We start from the raw sequence: 27916 nt of genomic DNA, 5'->3' as shown, positions 1-27916 counted from the left end.
GAAGATGTTGCAGTCAAGTGTGGGTTTAGGAGCACCAATAGTGGTGGTTTACTGTTCAAATTGAAATGCCATACCTGTGTCCATAGGCCATAAAGATATGCACCAATTCTACATATAGTTGGGGACTATTTCAAAAGCACTTAAAGGTTACTTTGGAAATTGACAAGTAGAACAAAACAGCTGTCTTGGGAAAAAAAGTCCAAGGGAAAAAATCTATTTCTATATAACCTCCCTACAGTAATCAGATATTATGTGCAATGTGACGAATAAAACTGTATTGTATTGTATTGTCTCTCATGAACACAGCCTGTCAGTTTCACTGCAGTTGTCGATTGAAATTTGCAAGCAATCGCTTTTATTGACACTTGTACAACTATCCTGTTATACAATGTGACAAACAGCCTTTAGTATTTTTAGCAGTAACAAAAATAAACTTTTTTTACAGCTATTAAAAATCCCATTATTTTCAAAAGGCCTGCAGAAAAAAAAACATGTCATTGCAAATCTGAAGCTCTCTAGCCCCAATGACACAATAACATTCTTAGGAACACAACTATCGCATTATGGCAGAACTACCTGTACATCGGAAATCCTGCATCGTGATATCACTGAAGCACACAAACTATAAAGTAGTACAGCTCCTCATATTCCGTTTGGGTTTCCTGCAGCCCAATGAAATGAACATGGAATCATCCAATTTCAAGTAATATACTCCGCCCTCCTTCCCCCCTACCTCCCTTTCCTTTCCCTGCCTCCTCAGCCCCAGTTCCTACCACCTTCATCATCCTGCTCCCATTTCCTCCTCTGCATACTCGTCTCCCATCCGAGTCCTACATGTCCCTTTTATAGCCCCATCTTTCCCCTCCCATCTCTTTCCACCATATCCCTTTTTCGGCTTTACATTCCACTCCTTCTCTTCTTTCCTTATCACCTCTAGAATTTGTCTCCTCTTCACCTATAGAATTTATCACTTGCTCCAGCTATCTGCTCAGCATGTCCTCACAACCATAACTCACTTGCCAGGTTTTGCACCCTCGCCCCTCCCCCCAGGACCATCAGTCTGAAAAAAAGGTCTCGACCCAAAACCTATCCATTCGCTCCACAAATGCTGCCTGGCTCTCTCATTTCTCTGGCACTTTGTTTTTTTGCTCAAACTTTCTGACAAATTATTTTAAAAGAAAAAAATAACCCTGGTGTCAATACGAGAGAGGAACCAATTTCACAGGAACAGAAAAACGTTTGAAAGAAATGGATAGGAATATAAAATAAATATCAAAGTCGAACTTGCTCAGTTTCTGTACTGCCATTTGATGACAATTTCCCATCACCCCACAAAAAATAAACCTATTGCCAGAAAATAGTTCAACAGCCTGCGTATTGCACAACCAAAGAATTAGCGCAGCTTTAAAAGAAAACACAATAGTATCAACTATAGTAACTGGTTAAAGATCAATGCAAGTCTTCAACAGGAAAGGCACATTACCATCGATGTTCAACATCATTTTCCACATGGCAGGTCTGACAGATTGATGGAAACCAAACCAAACTTCTCTGCCTCCGCCTAGTGGGTGATAGTAACCCTCAGGTGGAGAAAAGAAAGAACGACCAACAGGAGTATACCTGAAATTGAAGAATGGGATTAGCAGTCTCGTTAATATTATTGTATTATCAAAGTATGGCACATTGATGGGGAAAATGGAGAAAAAAGTAGCTTTAGCTTTCTGACTGGCAACATATTTGTCAAAGTCCAGGCAACATATTCCTACTTGTTGACTACTTCAATATGTTGACAGGAATGCTTAAATACTGCCATCAGAACCGCTGACATCAGCTTGCCAGGTTATATCGGTATCAAAATCAAACCAACTAGTGGAAAGTGTTACCTTGGTCAAAACAAAATAGTTGACCCTGGACAATTACCAGTTGCAGCAGCTAATATGGAAAGCTCATTGAAGTGATTTTGGTTTACTAAGCAAATAGCAGAGTGCTTCCATTATAGAGCGGCTGTTTTGAGAAAGACTATGTTTTGAGATGAAGTGCTGTGTTTGAGGGTAAGTGCCGATAGGTTTGTGATGCTTCGGCAGGCAGGCTGAGCTGAGGGTGACAGTAACATGAGGCAAAGTATTTTTTTTTAAAACATTTTCTTCTTTACTTAATTGCAATCAGGATGGCAGTTAGGGCAATGGTCTATTCCCCTTGCAGGATGTGGGAAGTCAGGAAATCTTCTAGTGTCCCTGAGGGCTATACCTGTGAGTGGTGTGTCGAGCTGCAGCTCCTGACTGACTGCATGAGGGAACTTGTGCAGCTGGATGACCTCGGGATCGTCCAGGAGACTGAGAGCAACGTAGATAGGGGTAATAGTGAGTGGTCCCATCACAGCAAGAAAGGGCGAGGTCAGGCAAGACTATCATGATAGGAGACTCAATATGGAGGAGGAGAGACAGGAGATTCTGTGGCTACAAATGATGTGTTACCTCCCTGGTGCCAAGGTCCAGGATGTCATGGAGCCACTACAAAAGCACAAATGAAAAATGTTGGAAAAGAGATGAGGTCTTGCAGAATAAATAAAGGGAGTTAGATAAAAAGTTAAAAAGAAGGACTTCAAGGGTAATCTCCAGATTGCTTCCAGTGCCACATGCTGGTGAGGGTAAGAATAGGAAGATAGGACACAAGAATGTGTGGCTGAGGAATTGGTGCAGGGGGCAGGGATTCCATGTTTGGACCATTTAAATGTTTTCTGGGCAGGGGTGACTTATCAAAGAGGGATAGGTTGCAGCTGAACTGGAATGGAACCATTATAATGGTGGGCAGATTTGCAAGGCTACTCGGAAGGGCTTAGACTAGATTGGCAGGGAGACAGGATCCAACACAGTAGGGAGGCAAGTAGGAGGCTGGAAATGGATATAGACATCAATATTAGCAAGTTCAATGGATAGCACAGCAGGGGGTGTGGAAAGACAATCGGATGAAATTGCATTTATTTCAATGCAAGAGGCTTGATAAGCAAGGCAGATGAAGGCAAGGATGTGCAACTGAGACATTATACCCAAGAAAGTGATAAAAGTACAAATAAACCATGTTCTCAATTATGTCTAAGTACATCCTATGATTTCACAGCTTCATAAAATGTGAATGCACATTATTGACAAACCATAAAAGTGTCAGAAATTCAAAGACCAAGAGGAATCTATAGTTTCCCCAACTGACTTATCATTTAAGTAATCAAATAAACTTCAATATTTGCAAAACTTACAGTTAATGCTATTGGGAACAAATGACTAACTATCTATAATGCCTTAAAGAATATGAAATTAATATAATACAAATGAAATATTCAGATTTTGACTATTATATATACATTCCTTATTGTATACCAACACACATCAGATTACCTCATTGATGCCAGATGCCTCATTGCTACATCCAGTGCTTGAACAGAGTCTAATGGAACTTGGATTCGACCACTGACGAGGGCTTCATGCAACAGTCTCCAACTCACTACTGCCAGCCATTTAATGGAGACCTTAAAAATACGATCTTTTCCTTCACCAGGAATGGTTACCTCGAAATCAACCTTACATTGAAACAAAAACAAATAAATTAAATGGTAAAAAGTTAGCTCCTTCACGTTGAAGCTTTTTTCAGCATACAACCTAAAAACCAACGACCAGTCCAAGGCAATCGTTGCCAATTTTACTAATCTTTTGACAACAGGGAGCCCTGAATCCAGAGAAGCTGGGTCATGGTCAGTGCAATGACCTCAGAGTGGCAAGGAGCCCAGGTTGAGGCTCGCATGTGAGTTAGGAGACATCTACTCTAGCCCAAGCAAGCACAGAACCATTCGTGAAAACAATTGCTACTGATGCATTGGGCTCTTCCGTGAACATCACCTCCAAGCACCACTAACACACTGGCTAGTTAGCATCTCTTTATCTGTCAAGTGCGAGTTGGCCTCCAATTTGAATGATAATCACAGCAATTTGGGGTCAATAGCCCTATGACTGGCTTTGATTATATAATACCCATAAAATGAAATGAAACGCACAATATTATCACAAAAAGTCCACAACTGAGCACTTGCATTACTTATATAACAATGAAAGGCACACAAAATCAGCACAGCATATTTATTGGGATGGAAGAAGGGGAAATCAGATTAGAAACTTCACTGTTACCAGAATTTTCTCAGTTATGTTTACAAAAACCATTGACAGAATGTCATTTGATTCCATTAAACACAATTTTTGAAATTGTATTGTTGGATAAGGTGATCACATATGTCACCTTATAATCTGAAACTGCATTTGTTATAGTAGAAAATCATTCTATGGAAGTTTAAATAAACATGATAAACTTGTTCAGGTGTTCAGAGCCGACATATGTAATCTTTCTTGTTTTTCAATACCACTGGTGAGGGCAGTAATGAAAAGGATGAGAGCACAAGATCCTTTGAGATTCCAGAGGCAACAGTGCAGTGATGGAAATAATCCGTTGCAGCATACTCCCTGACAACATCAGGAAACGGTTAATGCAAGTCCCACTGATGGAATGAAATACTTGTCTAGAATGCTTTAATTGGGTTACATTAAGCTATGTAGTACTGAGCTACATTGATCAAGAAAATCCTAGGTTCCAGCACCAATTTGTTTTGTTTCCCCGTGATGAGCTTTTAGGTGATGTTAAGGTAGAATACAACAAGCTGCAGTCGAGTTACAAACCAGCCCTTCACACTTTCCTTCAGCATCTATTGAGTTTTAAGAAATAGAATCAGTTTCCACTTAAATCACACTGCAGTATTTATTCCACAATTGCTTGACGTGCCACAAACAGTGAGTGTGAGAAATAGCAGGCTCCACTGTGATATTCCTTGCAATTTGTTGCTGCTGAAGAGCACACAATAACAGCAGGCACAAAATTGAGCTACCACTCCACTGCTCAACCACTTCAAATGAGGCAAATTTGGTAATTGAACAGGAAAGTCCCAAAAGAACACCACCTGTAGCACAAAAATTCTGACAGATATTTTAAGTAGCGCTGCTTGGATATGTAACAGCAGAGCTAACCCAGGATGATTTTTACAAGAAACTACATTCAACATGCCAATGCAATATCCCTAGATCAACATACATTAGATTAAAAATTGGAAATTTCTGATATGCATTGCACAGTTCTACACAAACTGACTTTGACAATTTATTTTCTTTTAAACGAAAAAAGTTTTATCCCCATTCTATGAAAAGAAAAAAAGACTTTACTCCCTTCCCCACATGAGATGCAGCATACCCGATCCTGGCCAATTGGTAGTAGTGTTGCTGTATAAATATTCTTTTTCCCATCATACACTGGCTTTCTGTCTCCAAAGATCTGAGGTTTGAAATGCTGAACCATGTACTCCACCACTTCCCTGCAAAACAAATGCATTGAGAAGACAATCCTTACCAAGATTCAGTGTTATTTTAATTACCTTTTACTCCATTTTTAGTTTTATAAACTGAAGTCATATTTGGCAAGGTGTGATTTTCTTTTTTTTCTTTTTCTTTTTTAAGTTGCAAGAATGAACATATGGATCATTCTGATGGTTGGATCATTTTAAATGCAAGATAGACCAGCGATTTGGACCTACTATTCATGGATTGTGAAATGTTCTTATGCTGGATTATCATATCTTTTAAAATGTTAAAATAGAAAGTGGAACATCAATTGCTGAACAGCAATCTCCCATCCACTTTCATCTGGGAAATGTTAGCTTCAAAAATGCTCCCGTCAAGCATAGACAAAATATTCAAATAAAGTGCAAAATTCCTTGCAACACATGACAAATCACTTAAAAAAACAAATATGCATTTGAACTTTCTACTTTCAAGTTCCTGGGACTAAATTGTCAAATTAATTTTAAATCAAAGTTCTTAAATCTGATCACACAATTCTCTAAGACCACAAGCTTCTCTAAATCTGGCCTTTATGCATCAGCTATTCTATTTGTGCGTTTAAAACCTTACATGCTCAATTTGAATTCCCATCCTTAAAAAGTTTGTCTTTCTACCACTCTCCTCCTTTAGAAATATTTAGTCATGTCTTCCATTATCAACTATTGTGGGTATAATTGAAGACTCTTGATAGGGATTTGATTTGTGGCACTACATGAAAGTCACTCCTTAACAAGCTGCTGCTATGAGGAATACCATTACAGGCTAATTTAGCACTTGCCAGATCTGATTGTTTTAACAGATTTAATTTTACACAGATTACAAGGAGATCTTCAGCACAAGACAATGATCTCAACACCAATAGATTACCACAGTGTTTGTACCCCCACTGATAAGAAAGAATTTTCAATATACAGGGACAATTTTATGTCCACTGTACATCTCCAACGAGTCTCAAAACTTTGATTTCCATCCAAAATATGCGACTTTCCCCTGGTTCACAAATCTAAACGCCAGAGCATCGTCATTTTTTGGCAAATATTCAAAGGGTTGACAATGGTAATTTAAAAAATCTCCTGAAAGTGATAAAGCAACATGTTGCCATCAATAAAATCACAAGTGTATAGATCAGAATAAACATCAGCAGTTCTACAATTTTCAAGCACATTTGTATGATTGAAGGTTACACTGAATATGGAACAAAACATTTTGCACATATTGATGCTCATGTCATAACTGCAGTCCATGCTAATTTGAATTAGTAAGCAACTTACTGAAATAAAGGCAAATATGTTTTTCCATCCTCTGTTACTGTTGCTCAAAGCCAATTTTAATCAAAGAGTTGTCTGGCCAGTTGTATCAGGAGAGATTGCAAAATACAAAGCAAGGGGCCAACAGCAATAAATCTTGTGCAAAATCTTTGATATAACTGTACTATTACATCTCTTTATACTATTCCACAGAGCGTTGATTTGTTGTGGCCCTTGGCCATGGTGTTTGAACTCTCACAGGTGCAAACTGTTTGTACTTCAAAAATACATCTGTTCGGATCAGACTGTGTGTGCCAAGAGCCTGGTGTGAATCCCTGCCTCCCCATTGCTGTGTCGGGAGCCTGGTGAGAACGCATGCCCTTGTTGCCATAAACTTGCATCAGAAATATCGTCATAAACCCTTGGAGCAAGAAATATCCATGGCTCAATGTGAAAGAGTTGGCTGCATCCTGACCAGTGTGTGGTGAGTAGGACAGTGCTGGTGCTAGCAGCACCGGTTTTATGTCCTGATCATCCAGATCCGATGGTCTCTCTCCTCAGTTCCTTTGGGATGTGATAGTTATTGTCTTCCCCTCTTGGTTAAGATTGTTACCAGGGAAATCTCTCAGCCACAGAGGAAAAGCAGCCACAATAAGAGAGGAATAATCTTATTCCATTAACGCTCTTGTCCCTGAAAACTCATCCTGAGCTTTAAGGTACCCATATATTAGGAAAGCTGTGTACACTGTTACATACTAAATTGTAAACATCTAGATAATCAAACTATCTGTAATGATTTTAGAATACCTTTAGAGTATTATTTTACGTGGAACAATTTTACTTGATTCATTAGAAAATCTGCACAGAACATAATAGTACAGAGTTACCAGAGAACAGCAAACAGCAAGATATCAACAAGTGTAATCTACTTTGCCAATAACAATTCAAGATTTGATCCACCAGCCTTTACTTGGAAGAATTACTCTGAACTGATTGGGTACCTGTTTACTCTTCGTGGACACTTGTCTGGCTTTATATCCACCTCATAATGGTAAACATCGATTTTCGGAATATCAACTTCAAAGTAGTTGGCTAGTAGTTTAATTGGCTTGCCGATCGTTCCTATTCCTGGTCGTCGTGGTGCCTGGAACACCTGCTGCAGAGGTGGCACATAAGGGCCAACTGCTGCTGAAAGGGTGAGAGAAAGTTTGTTATTCTTTAGGGTCTGCAGACAAGCAGTCTTTAAACAGAAGACAAGGTTTGTTAACTAGCAATTTGCAATTAAACAGAAAATCTAAATGGTAAATCATAACTATATGTGTTATGCTGCTCTGCATCACATTTTGTGTTCCTCCTGGTGTTGATTTGAAACAACGTTCATAATAAAGTAAAACATGTATCAAATTTGTATTGATTGTAATTTGTGCTGCCACCACTAACTACTCTGAAGATTTGATACAATAATGCAGAGTACACAGAACTTCATAATCCAGCAAACCAGAGCCCAACAACACAAACTTTTCAACCACAAAACCCAGCAGTGATCTTAAATTAGATAAAACTAAATTGCGCGAAAGAAATGCACACAAGCTTTTCACTGTACCTCTGTGCAGTGTACACTGTGCAAGAAACTGAACAAAACATTGTAGAAGGGTTACACAAAAATGCTGGAGAAACTCAGCGGGTGCAGCAGCATCTATGGAGCGAAGGAAATAGGCAACGTTTCGGGCCGAAACCTTTCTTGTAGAAGGGTTTCTTTGTGAACCTCTATTGTTAGTAGGCACCATTGTACAGCGAGGACAGGGTGGTAGAGGATCTTGTGTAAATAGTTGAAGGCCCATCTGCCAATGAACAAGTGGAAGATAATTTAACTCTGAATTTCTGCTTGCTTACAAATGCAAGCTTTGTCTTTGTACATCAGCTTGGCTAGATTGGAGGTGAATGGATGAACTATTTCTCACTTTGCACCTGAAGGAAGATAAATCTCCCAGACCAGATCAGATATATCAGAGGACACTTGTGGGAAGCTACAGAAGAAATTGCAGAACCCCTGACTGATTAGACTAGAGTGTGGCTAATGTTGGGTCTCTATTTAAGAAGGGCAGCAAGGAAAATCTAGGAACTATAAACTAACGAGCCTAACATGGGTGGGAGGCATGTTACCGGAGAGCATTCTGAGGAATAAGATATATTTGCATTTGGATAGACAGGGACTGATTAGGAATAGTCAGCATGGTTTTGTAAGTGGGAGATCGTGCCTTACAAATCTGACTGAGACTTATGAAGAGGCATCTGAGGCATTTGATAAGGTTCCACACGTTAGTCTCCTCTGGAAGGTTAGATCGCAATTGGCTTCATGGAAGGAAGCAGAGAGTGATGGTGGAAGGTAGTTTTTCGGACTAGAGACATGTGACTAGTGGTGTGCCTCAGAGATAGATTCTGGGCCCATTGCTGTGTGCTGTTTATATCAACGATTTGGATGATAATACACAAAATATGATTAGTAAGTTTGCAGATGGTACTAAAGTGGATGGTATCGTAGATAGTGAAGATGGTTATCAAAAATTAGCAGAATTCTGATCAGATGGACTCTGCCGTATCTGGTAATCAGTGTATAACCTACAATAGTTTACCCCTGTATATTTACAAGGCTCCTACTGGAAAAACACAGACTCCATCCTCACCTTCTCCTCTTTACAAACAGTGTAGATTTCTCTATTTTCAACATGTAATCAGCTTTCAAAGATTTATCTTTCCATCATCACTTGCATAACTGCTGCAATACTAATTGACTCATTTCTGTTTCAGATAGAGCAAACAGAATTCACACTAGCTAAACAGCCATTTTGTGTAACAGAAAATCATCTTCGACCAGATATAACATTTTGCTCAGTCACGTTAAAGCTGATAAAAGTATGAACCTAAACTTACACTCTTGCCAAAGTGAAAATGAAACTCGACCAATCTACCTATTAGAAAAACCCTCACCATGTTGCTTTATAAAGAGTTGCAAGTTTTATATTTTGTCCCTCTGTCGGAGTAAGGAACAAATGCCTCTTGAAATATCCCAAAATGAATTCAACTAGCATTGTTTGTACAAAAGTTTGAGCAAAGTAATTCCTGACTGGGTTATGGGTAACCACTGGTGAATTTTACTGATAGGAACGGTCATGAGCAGTGCTCCGAGTCACAATTTAAAAATAACTTTTACATCTGTGTTGTAAATAAAAATGAACAAACCTACAGAGACTGAGCAGCAATGAGAACTTTCCAATAAACACAATAAATTAATACAAGGCACCATTGGAGAAATGGTCTCCCTTTACATTTTTGTGCCGTGAGGCTGCCTTTCCCTCTCACCTCCTGGATATAGAGGTCACACATACTTCACCTCTCCATGGCAGAGGCAGCTAAACTCGTACTTTGTTATGGAGATTCAAATGGTGGTACAGGGGCCGTGCGTCCCTTCAACACAATGTGCTCACTCAACAGTGCAAAATCTGCTCTTCATTAGAAATGCAACAGCTTGGGATACCAAACAGTTGTTCACACACTGTGCAGCCCCTGCACATTAAAATCCTTGTATCACTCACAACTGATGACAAGGCCTTTAAGCAATTCATAATCACACCCCTTGGACAAGAACTTCTAGTCTACGAAAGCACTATGAGAGTGTGTGTGTTCGTGTTAGAGAATTTATCTCCAACAGGCAATATCTTAAAAACCTTAGTATATTTTTTAAAAGGACAATCTTTAATTTTGTTTCACAATCGTATACCATTTAAATTGCTAAATGTTTTTTAATTATTTCTAAAAACGAGGAAAGTTAAACATTTACAAAAATCAAAAGGACAGATACTAAATTAGAATCTTTGAACATTACTAAAGTAGAAATGTTCAAAGATTCGCTTAACTATTGGGATTGCAAAGGGTTGATCAATTTTAAAAAGCAGAGGCAAAGCAAACAGTATTAGCAAGATTCAGAGGTTTCCTACTTTGTAAAGTTGATGCTAGTCATACATTTGTTGCCAGGGTCCTAACTAGTTGAAATCCAATCTACCAATGATCTCTGTTTGTTGTTACTAGATAGGTTTCCATGCAAGCAATGCTTCATTTTAAAAAGTAGCAAATTAAAGGTCTTTGACCTGAAATGTTAATTCTGCAATTTGACAAATGTTGCCTGACTCACTGAGTAATTCTAGCATTTTCTAGCACGTTTTTGTTTCAGTATTCCAGCATCCGCTGTTTTTGATTTTCATTTAAAAGTAGCTTTTTAATCCTTCATTGAATTTACCCCTCCCCCTTTTCATCTCCTCACCCTATTATCCTTTCAGATATCTTAATTCCTCTAATTATTGCCTCAATGACTATCGACCAGTAGCACCATTTGTGGTCTGTGGTGATGAAGTCTGTGGTGATGAAGTGCTTTGAGAGGCTGATCATGGCGCAAATCAACTCCTACCTCGACAAAAACCTGGACCCACTGCAGTTCGCTTACCGCCACAACAGATCAACGGTGGATGCGATCTCACTGGCTCTCCACTCCACTCTGGACCACTTGGACAACAAAAACTCATATGTCAGGCATTGACTACAGCTCAAAAGGGAAGGGATCCCACGCCAGTGGGCCACATGAGTGGCAAGGGTGGGAGACAGATTCGTGAAATGTGAGCAATGTATATAGACTGTATTGAACAATTTGTACTGCCTCCAAATATGTCGGATACATTTTTTCGCATGGTTCATGTATTGTATATATTTATTACCTGAATAAAGTCTATTTTGAAATAAAAAAAGACTACAGCTCGGCATTTAATACCATCATCCCCTCCAAGCTGGTTACCAAGCTCTCAGATCTGGGTCTCTGTGCATCCCTCTGCAATTGAATCCTCGACTTCCTCATTCACAGACCACAGTCTGTCCGTATTGGTGGAAATGTGTCATCCTCGACAACAATCAGCACGGGAGCACCTCAAGGCTGCGTGCTCAGCCCCCTGCTGTACTCACTCTGTACCCATGACTGCGTAGCCGGACATAGTTCGAACTCCATCATCAAGTTCGCTGACGACACCACTGTTGTGGGACGTATCACTGATGAGGACGAGAGACTATAGAAGTGAGATCGACCAAATGGTGCCAGCATAATAACCTGGCTCTCAACACCAGCAAAACCAAGGAACTGATTGTGGACTTCGGAAGTGGTAGGATGGGGACCCACAGTCCCGTTTATATCAAAGGGTCAATGCTGGAAAGGGTCAAGAACATCAAATTCCTGGGCGTGCATATTTCCGAAGATCTCTCCTGGTCCCAGAACACTGATGCAATCATAAAGAAAGCACATCAGCACCTCTACTTCCTGAGAAGATTACGGAGAGTCAGTATGTCAAGGAGGACTCTCTCGAACTTCTACAGGTGCACAGTAGAGAGCATGCTGACCGGTTGCATCATGGCTTGGTTTGGCAACTTGAGCGTCCAGGAGCGAAAAGGCTGCAAAAAGTGGTAAACACTGCCCAGGGGTTCTATCGCAGTCGCTGCCTCAAAAAGGCTGTCAAATCATCAAGGTCCCACACTATCCTGGGCACACACTCATCTCTCCGCTGCCATCAGGTAGAAGGTACAGGAGCCTGAAATCTACAACATCCAGGTTCTTCCCCACAGGCATCAGACTATTGAACATGACTTCAAACAAACTCTGAACTATAACAGCCTATTTGCACTATCTGTGTGTGTATATATATATATATATATATATATATTCTATGGTATATGGACACACTGATCTGTTCTATATTTATGCCTACATTATTATGTTGTGCTGCAGCAAGCAAGAATTTCATTGACCTATCTGGGTCACATGACAATAAACTCTCTTTTGACTTGACTTGATCATCCTTGAAATTATCAGCGTCAACACTGACAACTGTTCTTGCAGTTGCCATGAGCATTAAATTCCCTGCAATGCACCCTCCCCCAACTTCTCTACCTTATTCTTTTATGACATCTGCTTATACTTTGACATCTGCCCTAATTTCATAGGTTGCTCAGACATTTTTTCTTGGTTAAATGTTCTTGTGCCAAGGGTGTTTTATGAAAGGAATATTACATTATTGTAGATATAAGATTACCTGAACTTTGTGCAGAATGATAAACTACACACCAACTCAGATATCTGGGGAAGAAACAGAATTAACTGGTTGGTTCTTGCCCTTTGCACACCTTGAACCGGATCTGGAAACTTTTGACTGAACCTCTGATAACATAATATTGTTAATTGGTTGACGCAATTCCTGGATTCTACTGATCTCCGTGGTCAGGGAAGAAATAATCCAGAGCATTTTAAAGAGTCTTGCTCAAGTTATATTTGAGAATTATTTTTAATAGCAACTACCAAACCAGCAACCCCTACCATCTCCAATACCAAGGGATGCTAGACGTGGAAACAACACATTCTGGAAGCTCCTCTCCAAGTAACACACCATGCTGTAATGGAAATATAGACATTTCTTCAATATCGCTAGATCAAAACCATTGAACTTTTAACCTGCAGCACAATGGTAATGCCTTCAAAGAGACAATACAAGAGCATCTATAAATTAGGCCACTTGTCAGTGAAGAATATACAACTGAGATTAACTGCGATAATCGTCAAATTTATTGTCACATGCACAAATATCGTGAGGTACAGGTAGAACAAAAAACGTGCTTGCAGCATCACAGGCAAAAGGGAAAAAAAACATTAGTGCAAAAATATACCATTAGAAACAAATCCATGGTAGTGCAAGAGGTGGTCCATTACATTCCATCACCAAGGTTGGATTAGAGTTTTGCAGATCCCCTCAAGCACCTTTTAGTTGTAGTACCGGAGGGCTGTCCATGATCAACCGTGCTGAGTCCACACTCTCTGCAACCTCTAGCGTTCCTGTGTGTTGGAATTGCCATATCAGCCGTTATGCAACCAGTCAGGATAGTTTCTACAATTGTCTACAGAATGTTGTTAGAATATTTAGTAGCATGCCGGATCTCTTCAAACCTCTAAGAAAGTAGAGGTATTGATGCGCCTTCTTTGTGATTACATTTATGTGCCAAGACCAGGACAGGTCATCCGAGATGTTAACACATAGGAATTTGAAGTTGATAGAATGCTATTTATTGTCATTCAAACATAGATTTGAATGAAATTTCATTTCTACAGTTTTTTTACATTACAAAACAATCCAAGACCCACACTTAACACAGTTTACATAAACATCCATCACAGTGAGTCTCCAACATCTCCTCACTGTGATGGAAGGCAAAGTCTTTATCTCTTCCCTTTGTTCCTTCTCCCGCGGTTCAGCAATCCAACTGCAGTGCCGAGGCGAACTGGGGCTCCGATGTTAAAGCCCCCGGTGGGCAATGGTAAGTCCCAAGGCCGTTTAAGCCACGCCGGGCGATGTTAGGCCCCGGCTCCATGTCCTTAAACCCGCGATTCCAGCGGGAGAAGTCGCCGTTGCGGAGCTCGGAAAAGCAGTCTCCCACCAGGGACCTGCGAGCTCCCGATGTTCCCGTCCACCGGGTCTGCGGCCGGTGCCTCCGAACTCCAAAAGTCGGGTCGCAGCCGCACGCCACTACAGCTCTTCCCGCTCCGAATTTGGCCAGCTCCGCGATGTCAGTTCCGCAGGCTCTGCAACTGGAGCCCTCCTCAGGTTAGTCCCGGCCGGGGACCCGAAGGGAATAGTCGGGTCCCCGCACAGGGAAGAGATTTAAACGGTTTCCCCCGCAGCCCCCCCCCACCACCCCCCACATATACACAGCTAAAAAAATAATAAAAACTAATTCAAAGACATACATTTAACAAGACAAAAATAAAAAAAGACAGACGACTGTAGTTGAGCCGCTGCCGTTAGGCACCGCCACTCCCACTCACAGATAACTGATAACTCTCTCCACTGTCGATTCATCAATAAAAACTGACTTCTTCTTCCTGAATCAATAGTTAGTTCCTTAGTTCTGTCACCAGTGAGTTGTGGCATAATTCGACCAGGTCTTTTATCTTTCCTGTATGTTGACTCATCAACAACAGTAGTGCTGTTGGCAAATTTATAGATGGTATTGGAGCTGTGCTTAGCCACAAAGTCACTGGTGTAAAAAGGGCAGAGCAGAGGACTAAGCATGTAGCCTTGATGTACACGTGTTGATGGTCAGCGAATAAATGTTGTTGCCAATACACACGGATAGAGGTCTACTGATGAGGAAGTCAAGGATCCTGCTGCAAAGGGATGTACAGAGGTCCAGGTCCAGGTCGCAGAGGTTGGTGATGAGTTTGGAGATGATAGTATTAAATGCTGAGCTGAGCAGAGTGGAGAGTGGGTGAGATATCATCTGCTGTTGACCTGTTATGGCGATAGGCAAATTGAAGCAGATCCATGTCATTTGAGGCAGGTATTCATTTGCGCCATAACCAAGCTCTCAATGCACTTTATTAGTGTATGTAAGTGGTACTGGACTGTAGTCATTCCGGCGGGTCACCGTGCTCTTCTTGGTCCCTGGTACCATAACCCTTTTGAAGCAGGTGGAATCAGAGGACCCATGTACTTGATCAATGCTATTCCACCATCAGAAACACCTACCTGTCCATCCTTCCTCACCTGCACTTTGAAAAATCTGACTGTGCTTCTTCTTCCTGCCCAAGAATGAACATTCTTCATACTGAGAATGCAGGATCTATGAAGGGGACCATAAATTGCTGGTCAGCAGAGGAGGGATTGGGGAACAGTTTGGAATTGATGGACAGGGCCACGTTCAAGGATTCATCAATAGATCTGAATGAACATGTCACAGTTGTCACCAAGTTGATAAAGAAACATGTGGTTAGGGTGTACCTACCAAAACCTTCTGGGTCTTCCCATTCAGAAGCTCTAGATGGACCAGGAGATTCATAATCTGTTGAGAGAAGTGTGGCTATTTAGGACTGGTGATCCAATGTCATACAAAAAGTCCAGGTACAACATCTGAAGACCACCAACAGTGAGAAAAGACAAACTCCAAAGACAAAGTCACAGAAGGATGCTCAACATCTGTGGCAGGGCCCATACACTCTTTCCTTCTACTAGACAGAACCAGATAGCATAAGTGCCAAGGATGCAATACTTCCCATGAACTTCCTGAACGTTTTAAAAGGGAGAACAATGGCAGACCTATGTGAGCCCTCTCAGCACCTGACAATCTTGTGATCTCTGTCTCCCCGGCTGATGTTAGAACTTTGTTCAAAGGGACATATCCATAATCTCTGATTCCACGGTTGTTGTTAGAACATCTTTCACAATCTACAAGCGGCACTGTGGTACAGCGGTAGAGTTGCTGTCATAGAGCACCAGAGATCCCGGTTCGATCCTGACTGCGGGTGCTTGTCTGTACGGAGTTTGTAGGTTCTCCCCGTGACATGGGTTCTCTCTGAGTACTCCAGTTTCCTCCCACATGCCAAAGACGTACAATTGATTTGGTAACATTGTAAAACATTGCCCCCAGTGTATGTAAGATAGTGTTAATGTACGGAGATCGCTGATCGGTACAGATTTGGTGGGCTGAAGAGCCTGTGTCAGCATTGTATCTCTAAACTAACAAAATAACTAAAGCATGTGTATGAAGGAACTGCAGATGCTGGTTGAAGAAGGGTCACGACCTGAAACGCCACCTATTCCTTTTCTCCAGAGATGCTGTCTGACCCGCTGAGTTACTCCAGCTTTTTGTGTCTATCTTCGCTAAAAGACTAATGCATCTGGCCCAGACAGTGTACCTGGAGGAATGCTAAAGACCTGTGTAGACCACAAAATTACTAAAACTGATTGAAAAGGATGAGGAGTCAGGATTAGCTGAGAAAGATCAATAGAACATCAGCGTAAGCCAGGAATAGATGGCGTTATGGAGGTCGTTAAAAAAATAATTTTAACAGAGTTGGGTTCCTAAACAACTTAATGGGGGCTAAAGAATGCAGCTTCAATCTTGACTGTTCATTTGATTGTATCACATAACAGACTCCCATTTATTGACAATAGTTCTACCTTCAACACCATAATCTCAACCAAACAGAGATACTCATACAAAACATCTCCATAATTCCTGGACCTAGAAGTTAGCACTCCCTTACCCCCTCACCTCTGCCACTGGATCCTTGATTTTTTTGTGATCCATAGATCACAATCATCAAGGATAAGTGACAAAACATCCTTCACCATAATGCACAACATCGATGTCCCACAGAGATGCATTCTCAGTTCCTAACTATACTCCCTAAATACTCACAACTATATGGCCAAATTTTGCTCTAACTCCATCTATTAATTTGCAGATGACACCACTGCAATAGGCCGCATCATGAACACTGATGACACAGGAAGAAGATAGTAATATGGTTACTATCCTCGTCAATGACAGCAATACGAAGGAGCTAGTTGCTGACTTCAGGGAGTGTGTTGGAATACATGGCCCAATCAACACCAATGGTCAAGTGGAAATGGTGGTCAACCATATCCAACATATACTCATTGCCTCTCCACGAATGCCCAGTAATAGAGCACTTGACTGGTTCCATTCTTACCCTTTCTGTATTGCAAAAGAATCAAGAGCTCTGCCCACACCTTTATTATTAATCTCTAAAAACCTAGCCTTGATGCATGTTATCTTCACATTTTGTTTAGGTTTATTAATGTCATATGTACCAAGGTAGTGAAAAGCTTTGTTTTGCACTCTATCCAAAGAGATTACATAATACCATAGATACAATCAAGTAAAACTCAAATACAATTGATGGAACAAAGGGGAAGACATGGAGTGCAGAATATAGTTCTCAGCATTGTCGTGCATCAGTTCCAAAGACAAATCCACGGATGGCATTCCTTCACAAACATTCTGTTCAAAGAGGATGTACAGAACACATTGAGTTCATTAGGGAGGGCCCCATTATTGCCAGCGATACAACCTGCCTCTGTTTTGCAGCCTGTTACAGCATGCAAGCCTAACCACAAACTACTGGTATATGTATTATTTGCCCTAGTAAATCACATTGAAACAGTAAACAATACTAAGATATTTTTTAAATAACTTGATTTAAATTATTTTATTGAATAAAACCATAATTGTATAAACCTCCATCTACACGCATCAACTGAATGGATGGATGTTTTAATCTCTGCCTACAGATTTTCTAGAGCAATCTATATAAAATAAATCAACTATTTTCAGCATTTAAACAGAGGCTACATATGAAATAGCAAAAAAGGAACATTTGCTTGACTGATGAATTTTTAATAACACCAATGCTTTAATTTACTACTCTTCAACTGTGGGTGAGGAGAAAACCCAAATGGCGGCAGTCAGTGTGGATTAGTCATTTTGAAAAAGTTATTTCAGTAGTAGACATGATAAATTCTATTTCTAATAAGAACACAGATTTCTGGAGTAACTCAGGAGGTCAGACAGCATCTCTGGAGAATATGAATAAATTATGTTACAAGTTAAGACTGTTCTTCAGACTCATTGTGGGGGCTGGGAGGGAAGAGATCTGGAAAAGGGGAAAGGTGGGACAAAGCAGGGTAAAAGGTTGACACAGGCACAGGAGATTTTTTTGACAGGCAGATGGTTGTCAAGTTCGGGTTAAAACATGGTCATAGAGCCGGGGACAGCAGGAAACACAGAGAGGGAGCAGTGAGAGAGGGCGTCACAAAACTCACAGAGAGAGGAGGAGAACCTTGAGGAGATTTATATTTGTTGAAATGATTTGAAAACATTCCATACTCTTTGAAACAATCTCTTTACAAAACTGGCATATTTTTACACCAGTGTTGTTAATGACCAACAAAAAGAGTAATACAGCAGTAGCCTGTGGAGGCCAACTTCAGGATAACCGTGAGTCGGTGGACATGAAGATGTTCAAGATCACTTAACCAAGCATGAATGAGTGTACTCAGTTGTCAAGAAATGCATTGACAACTGTGTTCTGACAAAGAGAATTTGGATTTATCCTAACTAGAAACTTTGAATAAAGAGCCTCACTCTCTGCTAAGGTACAGGCCCAAGGCTTTCAAGAAGGATTATCCCACACTGTACCAAAAGATCAAATATTAAGATGCTCTGTGAACTCATTAAGGTCACAATAAATGCACTAAACTTTTCATCATTATCTATCCATAGCATAAGAATCTAGTAAATATGGTGCCAAGAGCTAATACCATACCATGCTATGTACAAGTATCCATGCCAATAAACTGAGAAGAGCTGCCATAAAACTTCACAATCACATGTCTGCGCAGGCAAAAGCATTTCTTCCATTTTATTTGGTACAAGAAAGGAACAAACTGGTAAAAGTGTTTACAGACTTACTTTATTGCAATTCTGTCAACTTTACACAAGCATGTTCTTTAATCCACAGCATAAGAATGGCCAAAATGAGCACCTATTGAAAATAATTAATGTTTCCAATATATATTAACAATTCATTGTGACCTAACCAATTTAGGGCTAGAAATACAATGTAAACCTACACCTACACCTACTAAATCCCAGGCAGGCCAGATTACAATAGGGTTTAAATATAATGTAAACCGCACCAGATTGACACAAGATGTTCAACTGCCTCCACTTGTATGACTTACAGAGGAGAGGTGTGCGACATTTGTAATTGAATGCTAATACATAGCACTCCGTATTGTTTGGGACAAAGGTCCATCATTTATTTATTTGCCTCTGTACTCCACAATTTGAGATTTGGAATAGAAAAAAAAATTCACACGTGGTTAAAATGCACATTGTCAAATTTTAATAAAGGCCATTTTTATACATTTTGGTTTCATCATGTAGAAACTACAGCAGTGTTTATACATAGTCCCCCCCAATTTCAGGACACCATAATGTTTGGGACACAGCATTGTCATGTAAATGAAAGTAGTCATGTTTAGTATTTTGTTGCATATCCTTTGCATGCAATGACTGCATGAAGTCTGCTATTCATTAACATCACCAGTTGCAGGGTGTCTTCTCTGGTGATGCTCTGCCAGCCGTATTGCAGCCATCTTTAGCTTATGCTTGTTTTGGGGGATAGTCCCCTTCAGCATATAAAAGGCATGCTCAATTGAGTTCAGATGGGGTGATTGACTTGGCCACTCAAGAATTGACCATTTTTTAGCTTTGAAAAACTCCTTTGTTGCTTTAGCAGTATGTTTGGGATCAGTGTCTTGCTGTAGAATGACCCGCCAGCCAATGAGTTTTGAGGCATTTGTTTGAACTTGAGCAGATAGGATGTGTCTATACACTTCAGAATTCATTATGCTACTACCATCAGCAGTTGTACCATCAATGAAGATAAGTGAGCCAGTACCTTCAGCAGCCATACATGCCCAGGCCATACCACTGTGTTTCACAGATGAGATGGTATGCTTTGGATCTTGGGCAGTTCCTTCTCTCCTCCATACTTTGCTCTTGCCATTACTCTGATATAAGTTAATCTTTGTCTCATCTGTCCACAAGACCTTTTTCCAGAACTGTGGTTGTTCTTTTAAGTACTTCCTGGCAAACAGTAACCTGGCCATCCTATTTTTGTGGCTAGCCAGTGGTTTGCACCTTGCAGTGTAGCCTCTGTATTTCTGTTCATGAAGTCTTCTGCGGACAGTGGTCATTGACTAATCCACACCCGACTCCTGAAAAGTGTTTCTGATCTGTTGGACAGGTATTTGGGGATTTTTCTTTATTATAGAGAGAATAGAGTCATCAGCTGTTGAGGTCTTCCTTGTCCTGCCAGTCCCTTTGTGATTAGTAAGCTTACCAGTGCACTCTTTCTTCTTAATGATGTTCCAAACAGTTGATTTTGGTAAGCCTAAGGTTTGGCTGATGTCTCTAACAGTTTTATTCTTGTTTCTCAGTCTCATAATTGCTTCTTTGACTTTCATTGGCACAACTTTGGTCCTCATGTTGATAAACAGCAATAAAAGTTTCCAAAGGTGATGGAAAGACGGGAGGAAAGACTAGGTGCTGAGAGCTCTCTTATACCTGCATTAAGGAGGCGATTAAACACACCTGAGCAATTACAAACGCCAGTGAAGCCATGTGTCGCAAACATTATGATGCCCTGAAATGGGGGGGGGGGGGGGGACGGGGACGGGACAATGAACAAACACAGCTGTAATTTCCACATGGTGATACCAAAATGTATAAAAATACCCTTTAATAAAATCTGACAATGTGCACTTTAACCATGTGATTTTTTCTATTACAAATCTCAAATTGTGGAGTATAGAGGCAAATAAATAAATGACGGGTCTGTCCCAAACATCATGGAGGGCATTACATATCAGATTTATTTCAAATAGTAAAATATTTGCCTACTATGCACACTAATACTTCTCTTCCATTTCCTAGCACTTAAGAAGTTTTTGCTAAACATTTTTTAAACTGCATTCCCTTATATCGTATATTATTTCTCACTAAACTAATTTAAAATGCTCAGTCTCTTTGTGCTTCACTTTGCTTCTGGTCCATCCATTAAGTACCTTTGTCCATTCTCTCTATACTGCCATCTGTCACTTAGTCTGTGTCCATGCTCAAGCACAAGAGCAGGCCAACAGCCACAAGGAATCTTTTCAAACCATTTGACCTTTAAAGAAATCAACTGAAGAAAAACAGATGCATTTTCAAGGTTCCCAAGTAACACAATTGTACGTTAAGATTTACTAGATCTATTTTTAAATTAAATGATTACATTTTTGCTTGAAAAACAAAAATAAAGTGAGCATAACCAAGGGATAAAGTTGTTGTTTATGCCTATAATAGTTGTCTGAGGTGAAATAAATATCTTAACATTATTACATTTGTCCGTCTCATTATCAGTCAACTTTGCTGAATGAAACAACAAAGTTGAAGCTCTCAGATAGAATTCTACAGAATTTGACTTCAAAGTCTTTGTAATTCATAAGTCACACAAAGGTTAGTAATGATTGTGCATGAATCATCCTGGCACATAGGATGAAATGTATGGTATGGTTCTCTTCTTCAGCACGCTATAGAAAAAAATTAGTGAATGAACTGTACTGCAGTTTGTAAATGAGCCCCTTTAAAAGTTTGACTTTTAAGCATACATTTTAATACCCAGATAAAAACAATATTGTCCCAAAATGTACCTACAATTGATATGTGTAAAGGTACCCTGGCAGAAAAACTTTCCAAAGTGAGTGCATTTTAAAGATTCATTGACTATAGCTCCACTTTCAGCGCCATTATCCCAACCAAGCTCATCTCCAAACTCGTGGAATTTGGATTCAGCACTCCCATCTGTAGATAGACACAAAAAGGTGGAGTAACTCAGCGGGACAGGCAGCATCTTTGGAGAGAAGGAATGGGAGACGTTTCGGGTCGAGACACTTCTTCAGATGCCTCGACCCGAAACGTCACCCATTCCTTCTCTCCAGAAATGTCTGTCCCACTGAGTTACTCCAGCTTTTTGTATCTATCTTCGGTTTAAACCAGCATCTGCAGTTCCTTCTAAAGCACTCCCATATACAACTGGGTCTGACTTCCTGACCAACAGACCACAATCAGTGAGGATAGGTAACAAATCATCCCTCCAATATTTCTTAACACTGGTGCAAGGATGTGTTCTCAGCCCCCAACTATACTCCTTATACATTCATGATTGCGCAGCCAAGCACCAATCCAACTCAATTTACAAGGTCGTAGACACCACCACTGTAGTGGCTGGATATCAAATAATGACAAGATGGAGTCCAGAAAGGTAATTGAGAACCTTTTAACCTGGTGTCAAGACAATAACCACTCCCTCAATGTGAACAAGAGAAAGATGAATGTGATTGACTTCTGGAAGTGAAGCAGTACACACACCATATTGATGACACCAAAGTAGAGATGGTCGAAAGCTTCAAGTTCCTAGGAATAAATATCACCAGAGATTTGTCCTGGACCAGCCACATCGAAGCCATGGCCAAGAAAGCACACCAACGCCTCAACTTCCTTAGAAGGCTTAGAAGGGTTGGCATGCCCCAATAACCCTCACCAACTTCTACAGATGCACCATATAGAGTATTTTATTGGGATGCATCACAGCCTGGTTTAGGAACAGATACATTGAAAACCACAAGAAATTGCAGAGAGTTTTGGATGTAGCCCAGACCATCAAGCAAACCAATCAGTCTTCCATTGACTCAATCTACACTTCACGCTGCCTCGGCAAAGCCACCAGCATAATCAACAACCAGTCTCACCCCAATCACTCCCTCTTCTCCCATCTTCCATTAGGTAAGAGTACAGAAGTTTGAAAATACATACCTGCAGATTCATAGACAATTTCTTCCTGGACAACTAAACAGACCTCTCATCAGCTAGAGTGTGGTCCTGACCTCTCATCAGCTAGAGTGTGGTCCTGACCTCTCATCTACCTCCATGGAGACTTTTGAACTACCCTTAATCAGACTACCTTGCACTAAATGCGTACCCTTTATTTGTGCACTATGCACAGCTTGACTGCAAACTTGTTTGGGTCTTTCTTTGACTGGATAGCATGCAACATTGATAAATTAAACATATATGAATGAGAGAATGCAAGTATTTTTTAATGATAATTTAATAATAATTGTTATGCTGCACCCATCTGATGTTCAAACATGCAAATGAACATTGCCATGGTGAAGCAGTAGCCTATGTTTTGTGTGTCCCCTAAATCAGGCATGAATCCACAAATTTTAGACTTGAATATGTTGGTTTCCAACCTATCAGTTCAAAATTGGGATAGTGAATGAGATTATTCAATAGACTATAGCTTTGGTTTTCTATCCACCTATAAAGGGTAATCTAATTTGAAACATTTATGCCATCTACAGTTCATGCAAAAAGTAAATTAAAACTTTGGAATACAAATTGTTGGACAAAGGCCAGATTCTGGGATTGTTCGTCTGAGCATTAAGGGTACTTGAAGTCCCAATGGCTTCAACTTCACTGCAGTGGAATGTAAAAGCAGGAGTTTTCCCATTACCTTTTGTATATTTGCAACAAACAGTGGGATGTGGGGAAAGGTGGGAGAGAACTGCCCAGAAACATAAAATAGTACAGTAGCAACAGAGTTGTGATTAAAATAGTTGGCCATGCAACACAGAGTACAAGGAAATATAAGGTAGCACTGAATCAGGTCCTTCCATGTTCATGCTATCCATTAAGTCTATACTATACTAATCCCATTTTCTAGACCTTGAGAGCCTTCAATGCTTTGCCGATCTAGGTGCTTGTCTAGCTATTTAAATGTCATGCCTGTCTCTGCCTTCTCCATTCACTTAGGCATGCCTTCTGGGTGAAAAGGTTCTTCTTCAAACCCCTTTGACTGTGTCGGCAGACGGAGGAAACAATTGTGCTTGAGACCCTCCGAGGCGTTCTGTGTCTTCCAAGGTCGGCTACGAGATATGCCCTGGGACGGAGGTTAAATGGTGGCTGCATGAGGCAAGGTACAGCGCCTTCGTGGTCTGTGTCGATGTGTCGGTGGAGTGGGCCTCTCGAAACCCTGCAGTAGCCCAGGACACAATTAGATCGGGCACTCTCTCCTCCTCTCCTCAAGAGAGGAGTACTTCAAAGAACTCCAAGAGTTCTTCGGTTGGCATACCTTGAGGAAATTTCACAGTGGAGCAAACTTGTATAGGAAAGAAGTGCAGATGCTGGTCAACTCTGAAGAAGGGTTTCAAACTGAAACGTCACCTATTCCTTTTCTCCAGAGATGTTGCCTGACCCACTGAGTTTCTCCAGCATTTTATGTCTACCAGTAGACATCTATCGGGACACCGTTCTATGCAAACAGGAGAGGGAAATAAAGGGTTAGGTTGCCTGCCTGGACTAATAGTAAAGGACAAATTGTTACATAAATTATCTCAAATTCTTTGAGAATGTAACAGGGAGAGCTGATTGAGGGTTACCAGTAGATGTAGTGTATTTAGATTTCCAAAAGGCATTTGAAAAGGTACCACATGGTAGGCTCGTGTATAAGAGGATTGGAGGATGTGTGAGAATGGACAGTTTCAGACCGGCAACTAGCAGAGCACCAGGGAACAATTATTGGCCTGCAACTGTTCATTATTTACATTAATAACCTGGAGGAAAGAACAGTAAAATGCCATATTTACCAGTTATACAAAAATAGATGGCAGGATAGTATAAGTGATAAGGATACTGTATTTCTGAAATGTGATATTATTTATCCTGATTTATGAAGATGGCGGCGGCAGCTGATGCAGGTAAAGAACAGTGTCGATGTGTGCAAATCAAGACATCAGTGGAGTGGGCCCCTGGGGCTTGATTGGATCAGGTACCGCTCCAAGCAGCCGAACACGTGGATCAGATGCAGCCTGCAGATCTGGAGGACATTGATGTATCACCTAGCGAGGCCATACCGACCCAGAATAGCCACCAGGAAAATAGCGATTATGACCAGGCTAAGATTTTTAACAACTTTGGACTTGATTCATACAAAATGGCACTTAAAACGTGGTGACTCTTGTTTGCTGACTCTGTGCAATCTACTCTTACTATACATTTACACTTGTGTATGAGTGTGCTTGTATCTAGTAAGATTTGTACTGAACCGTATGCAATAAAAGGAATATCATTATACATTTGACAAATAAGTACAATTGAATATAGATAGAACGAGTAAGCAAAAGACTGTGATTTTGCCTAAATCATCAGATTATTGTCTAAATGGAGAGAGACCGCAAGTGAGTGAGGTTCCACATGGGAAATTGAGAGCTTATCTGAATGTAATTATTTAATGAATTTGAATTCGGGCGACACAGGTGGTGCAGCGGTAGAGTTGCTGCCTTACAGCTCTTGCAACATCACCAACCCAGGTTCGATCCTGACTACGGGTACTGTCTGTAAGGAGTTTGTACATTCTCCCCGTGACTTTTAACCGAGATCTTCGATTTATTCTCACACTCAAGACGTACAGATATGTAGGTAAATGGGTATGGTAAATGTAAAAAATGTCCCTAGTGTGTGTAGGATAATGTTAATATGCGGGGATCGCTGGTCAGCGTGGATTCGGTGAGCCGAAGAGCCTGTTTCCGCGGTGTATCTCTAAACTAAAAATATTATTGAACTACTGGGATTTATCTTTTGATTGAAATTGGCAAGATTTTACAGATTTCCTAAATAGATGTGACCACTTTGCCAGGACCATTCTGCTCTTCATGAGGAATAGTTTATAGCTTCCACCTTGTCCTCACCAACCAACTAAAAAAGAATGGAAACAAGATGTCCAAGAAACTTTAATAGGAATCGGAGGGGAAAATGAGCCACTCAGTGTGGAATAGCTGATCTTAGGTTTCCACAGTATTCTATTCCAAAGGTACTACAATGCCATTTCAATTTTAGCAATGGGCAGTTGAGTCACAAAAGATAGCTCTGAGTAGAAAGATGTGAACATAAAGCTATATGTCATGACAGAGGATAAACAGAAGGTTAAAACAGGTGTCCAGCAAGATTTCTATTTTGTCCACATGCTCCATAGTTTGAGAAATAGGATTTAACATAGCACACCTGGAACTATGTACATATAGGGATCTGGGGAGGACAGGAGCACTTACAGTCAACCAGCCAGCTGTTTAAACTAATACATGAAGGGGAGCTCTATGAACAACTGAAAGGCTATTGGTACCCATAGAATTACACCAAGAAAGAATCATCACAAAGGAGCAAGGAAAAGGGTGAAGTCACAACAAAATGAAAATTAGACAAATGTCCAGAAAAAAAATGTTATTTTATTTTATTGAGATAAGTGTACAAGCTATTCAATTCAATTAACTACACATTCAGCTGGTACGAGAAATGTATAATGTATAAGTTTTTCTGAAAAATCAACATTAATAATCTTGCTCTAATGAATACAGAAATGTTGTTTTACATACATGAATTCTTAGAGATCATAAAACTCCAGAAAGCTATTGCTGATAATCAGAGTACCAATTGTTGAAATGCTGCCATGCAGATTTAAACAGATCGCGCTGAACTTGAGCACAGTAGCAATAATTATAAAGGGACAACTCAATTTGTAAAGAACATGCCCCAAAATATCGAAGAAAACATATGGGAGGGCATGTGTAGGAGCAAAACAAATCAAACTAATTTCAATTTGCAGCTGCAAACCATAAACATTTCCACTTATGACATCCACATGGTCTGATACATGGCACATGCATATTTCCCAGAGTAGATCTTCTAGGCCATGTCAGATTTAAATTAAAACTGATTAATAGAATGAGTTACAATCAGTTCAGTATCCAGTTCAGAGGGCAGCCATTCAGTCTGGCAAGTCTGCACCAGCTTTCACAGTGTAATCTAGTTAGTCCAGTCGGCTGTATCCCCATTCTTTTTTCCTGAATATTTATTCTATTATTTTCTGAAGGCTCCAATGTAATCTCTATACACGATTCTACAAGGAAGTACATTCCAAATCGTAAAATCTGTCAAAAACTCTCACTTGTATTTGAGCTGCTTATCGATCATTGAGCCATTTCTCCTCATTTATTCAATATAACGTCTTCAACAATACTGCACAGCAACAAAATCCTGCCTTTGTTGCTGTAAAAAGAATTATCCCATCAACTCTGAACCATCCGTAAAATGCCATTTTAAAATTGGGCACGATAACCCAGCTGAATAATGCTTAATATAATTAATAACTTGGATGTTTAAACAAACGTGTGGATGTCTACACTTTGAACATCAGGATTAATCAGAAGAATGAATAAATAATTTGTTTTGGTGATATTGAGTGTTGAACGTTGCTTAGGATGCTGTTAGGAAAAACTGTTCTTCAAACTGGCATGACACCTTTTGTGTCTTCCAGGAAAGGCTTTGAGAGGTTCTCTTCAACAACGTCTCCCAAGAGCAGTGTCGCGCTCCTTCAGCGCCAAAGTGCAAGGTTTCATATCTCTGGATTAGAATTTGAATCCGCAGCATTGATTTGTAGACGCAAGAACATGACCGCGGAGGCAAAGACCGTAAAACATTTCAGTCAATTAATTTATTTTGAACTGTAGTCACTGCTGTCAGTGCGGACAAACACAGCAATTAATGTTCCGACTCTAAGATCCTACGGCAACGACTAGTAAATTTGTTCGATTGCGCTGTTTCATAGTGCAAAACAATACAATTAAATATATTGTACATCTGTTTAACAAGGTCACTGTCATCAATAGCTTGTATCCACGGGATCAACAA

The 27916-nt window shown here is 40.2% G+C and overlaps 1 protein-coding gene across 4 annotated transcripts in view; it reads right to left on the bottom strand.

Moving 5' to 3' along the window:
- Positions 1-27916, bottom strand: part of LOC116988485 (protein argonaute-1) — a 72012-nt gene that overhangs the window by 43215 nt on the left and 881 nt on the right. For 2 of the 4 annotated variants that reach the window (XM_033045228.1, XM_033045232.1), the window contains exons 2-5: positions 7678-7864; positions 5284-5404; positions 3393-3574; positions 1484-1620 (exon numbers count right to left, since the gene is read on the bottom strand). In XM_033045228.1, coding sequence (XP_032901119.1) covers positions 1484-1620; positions 3393-3574; positions 5284-5404; positions 7678-7864 — 627 coding nt within the window. Of the gene's footprint in view, positions 1-1483; positions 1621-3392; positions 3575-5283; positions 5405-7677; positions 7865-27916 lie in introns of those variants that run through there. The other 2 variants (XM_033045231.1, XM_033045233.1) reach the window with 2 other exon arrangements.

This window comes from Amblyraja radiata, chromosome 27, assembly GCF_010909765.2.
Source record: "Amblyraja radiata isolate CabotCenter1 chromosome 27, sAmbRad1.1.pri, whole genome shotgun sequence".
Lineage (NCBI taxonomy): Eukaryota > Metazoa > Chordata > Chondrichthyes > Rajiformes > Rajidae > Amblyraja > Amblyraja radiata.
The sequence above is the reverse complement of the archived record's forward strand: the minus strand, read 5'-3'. Positions and strand labels throughout refer to the sequence as shown.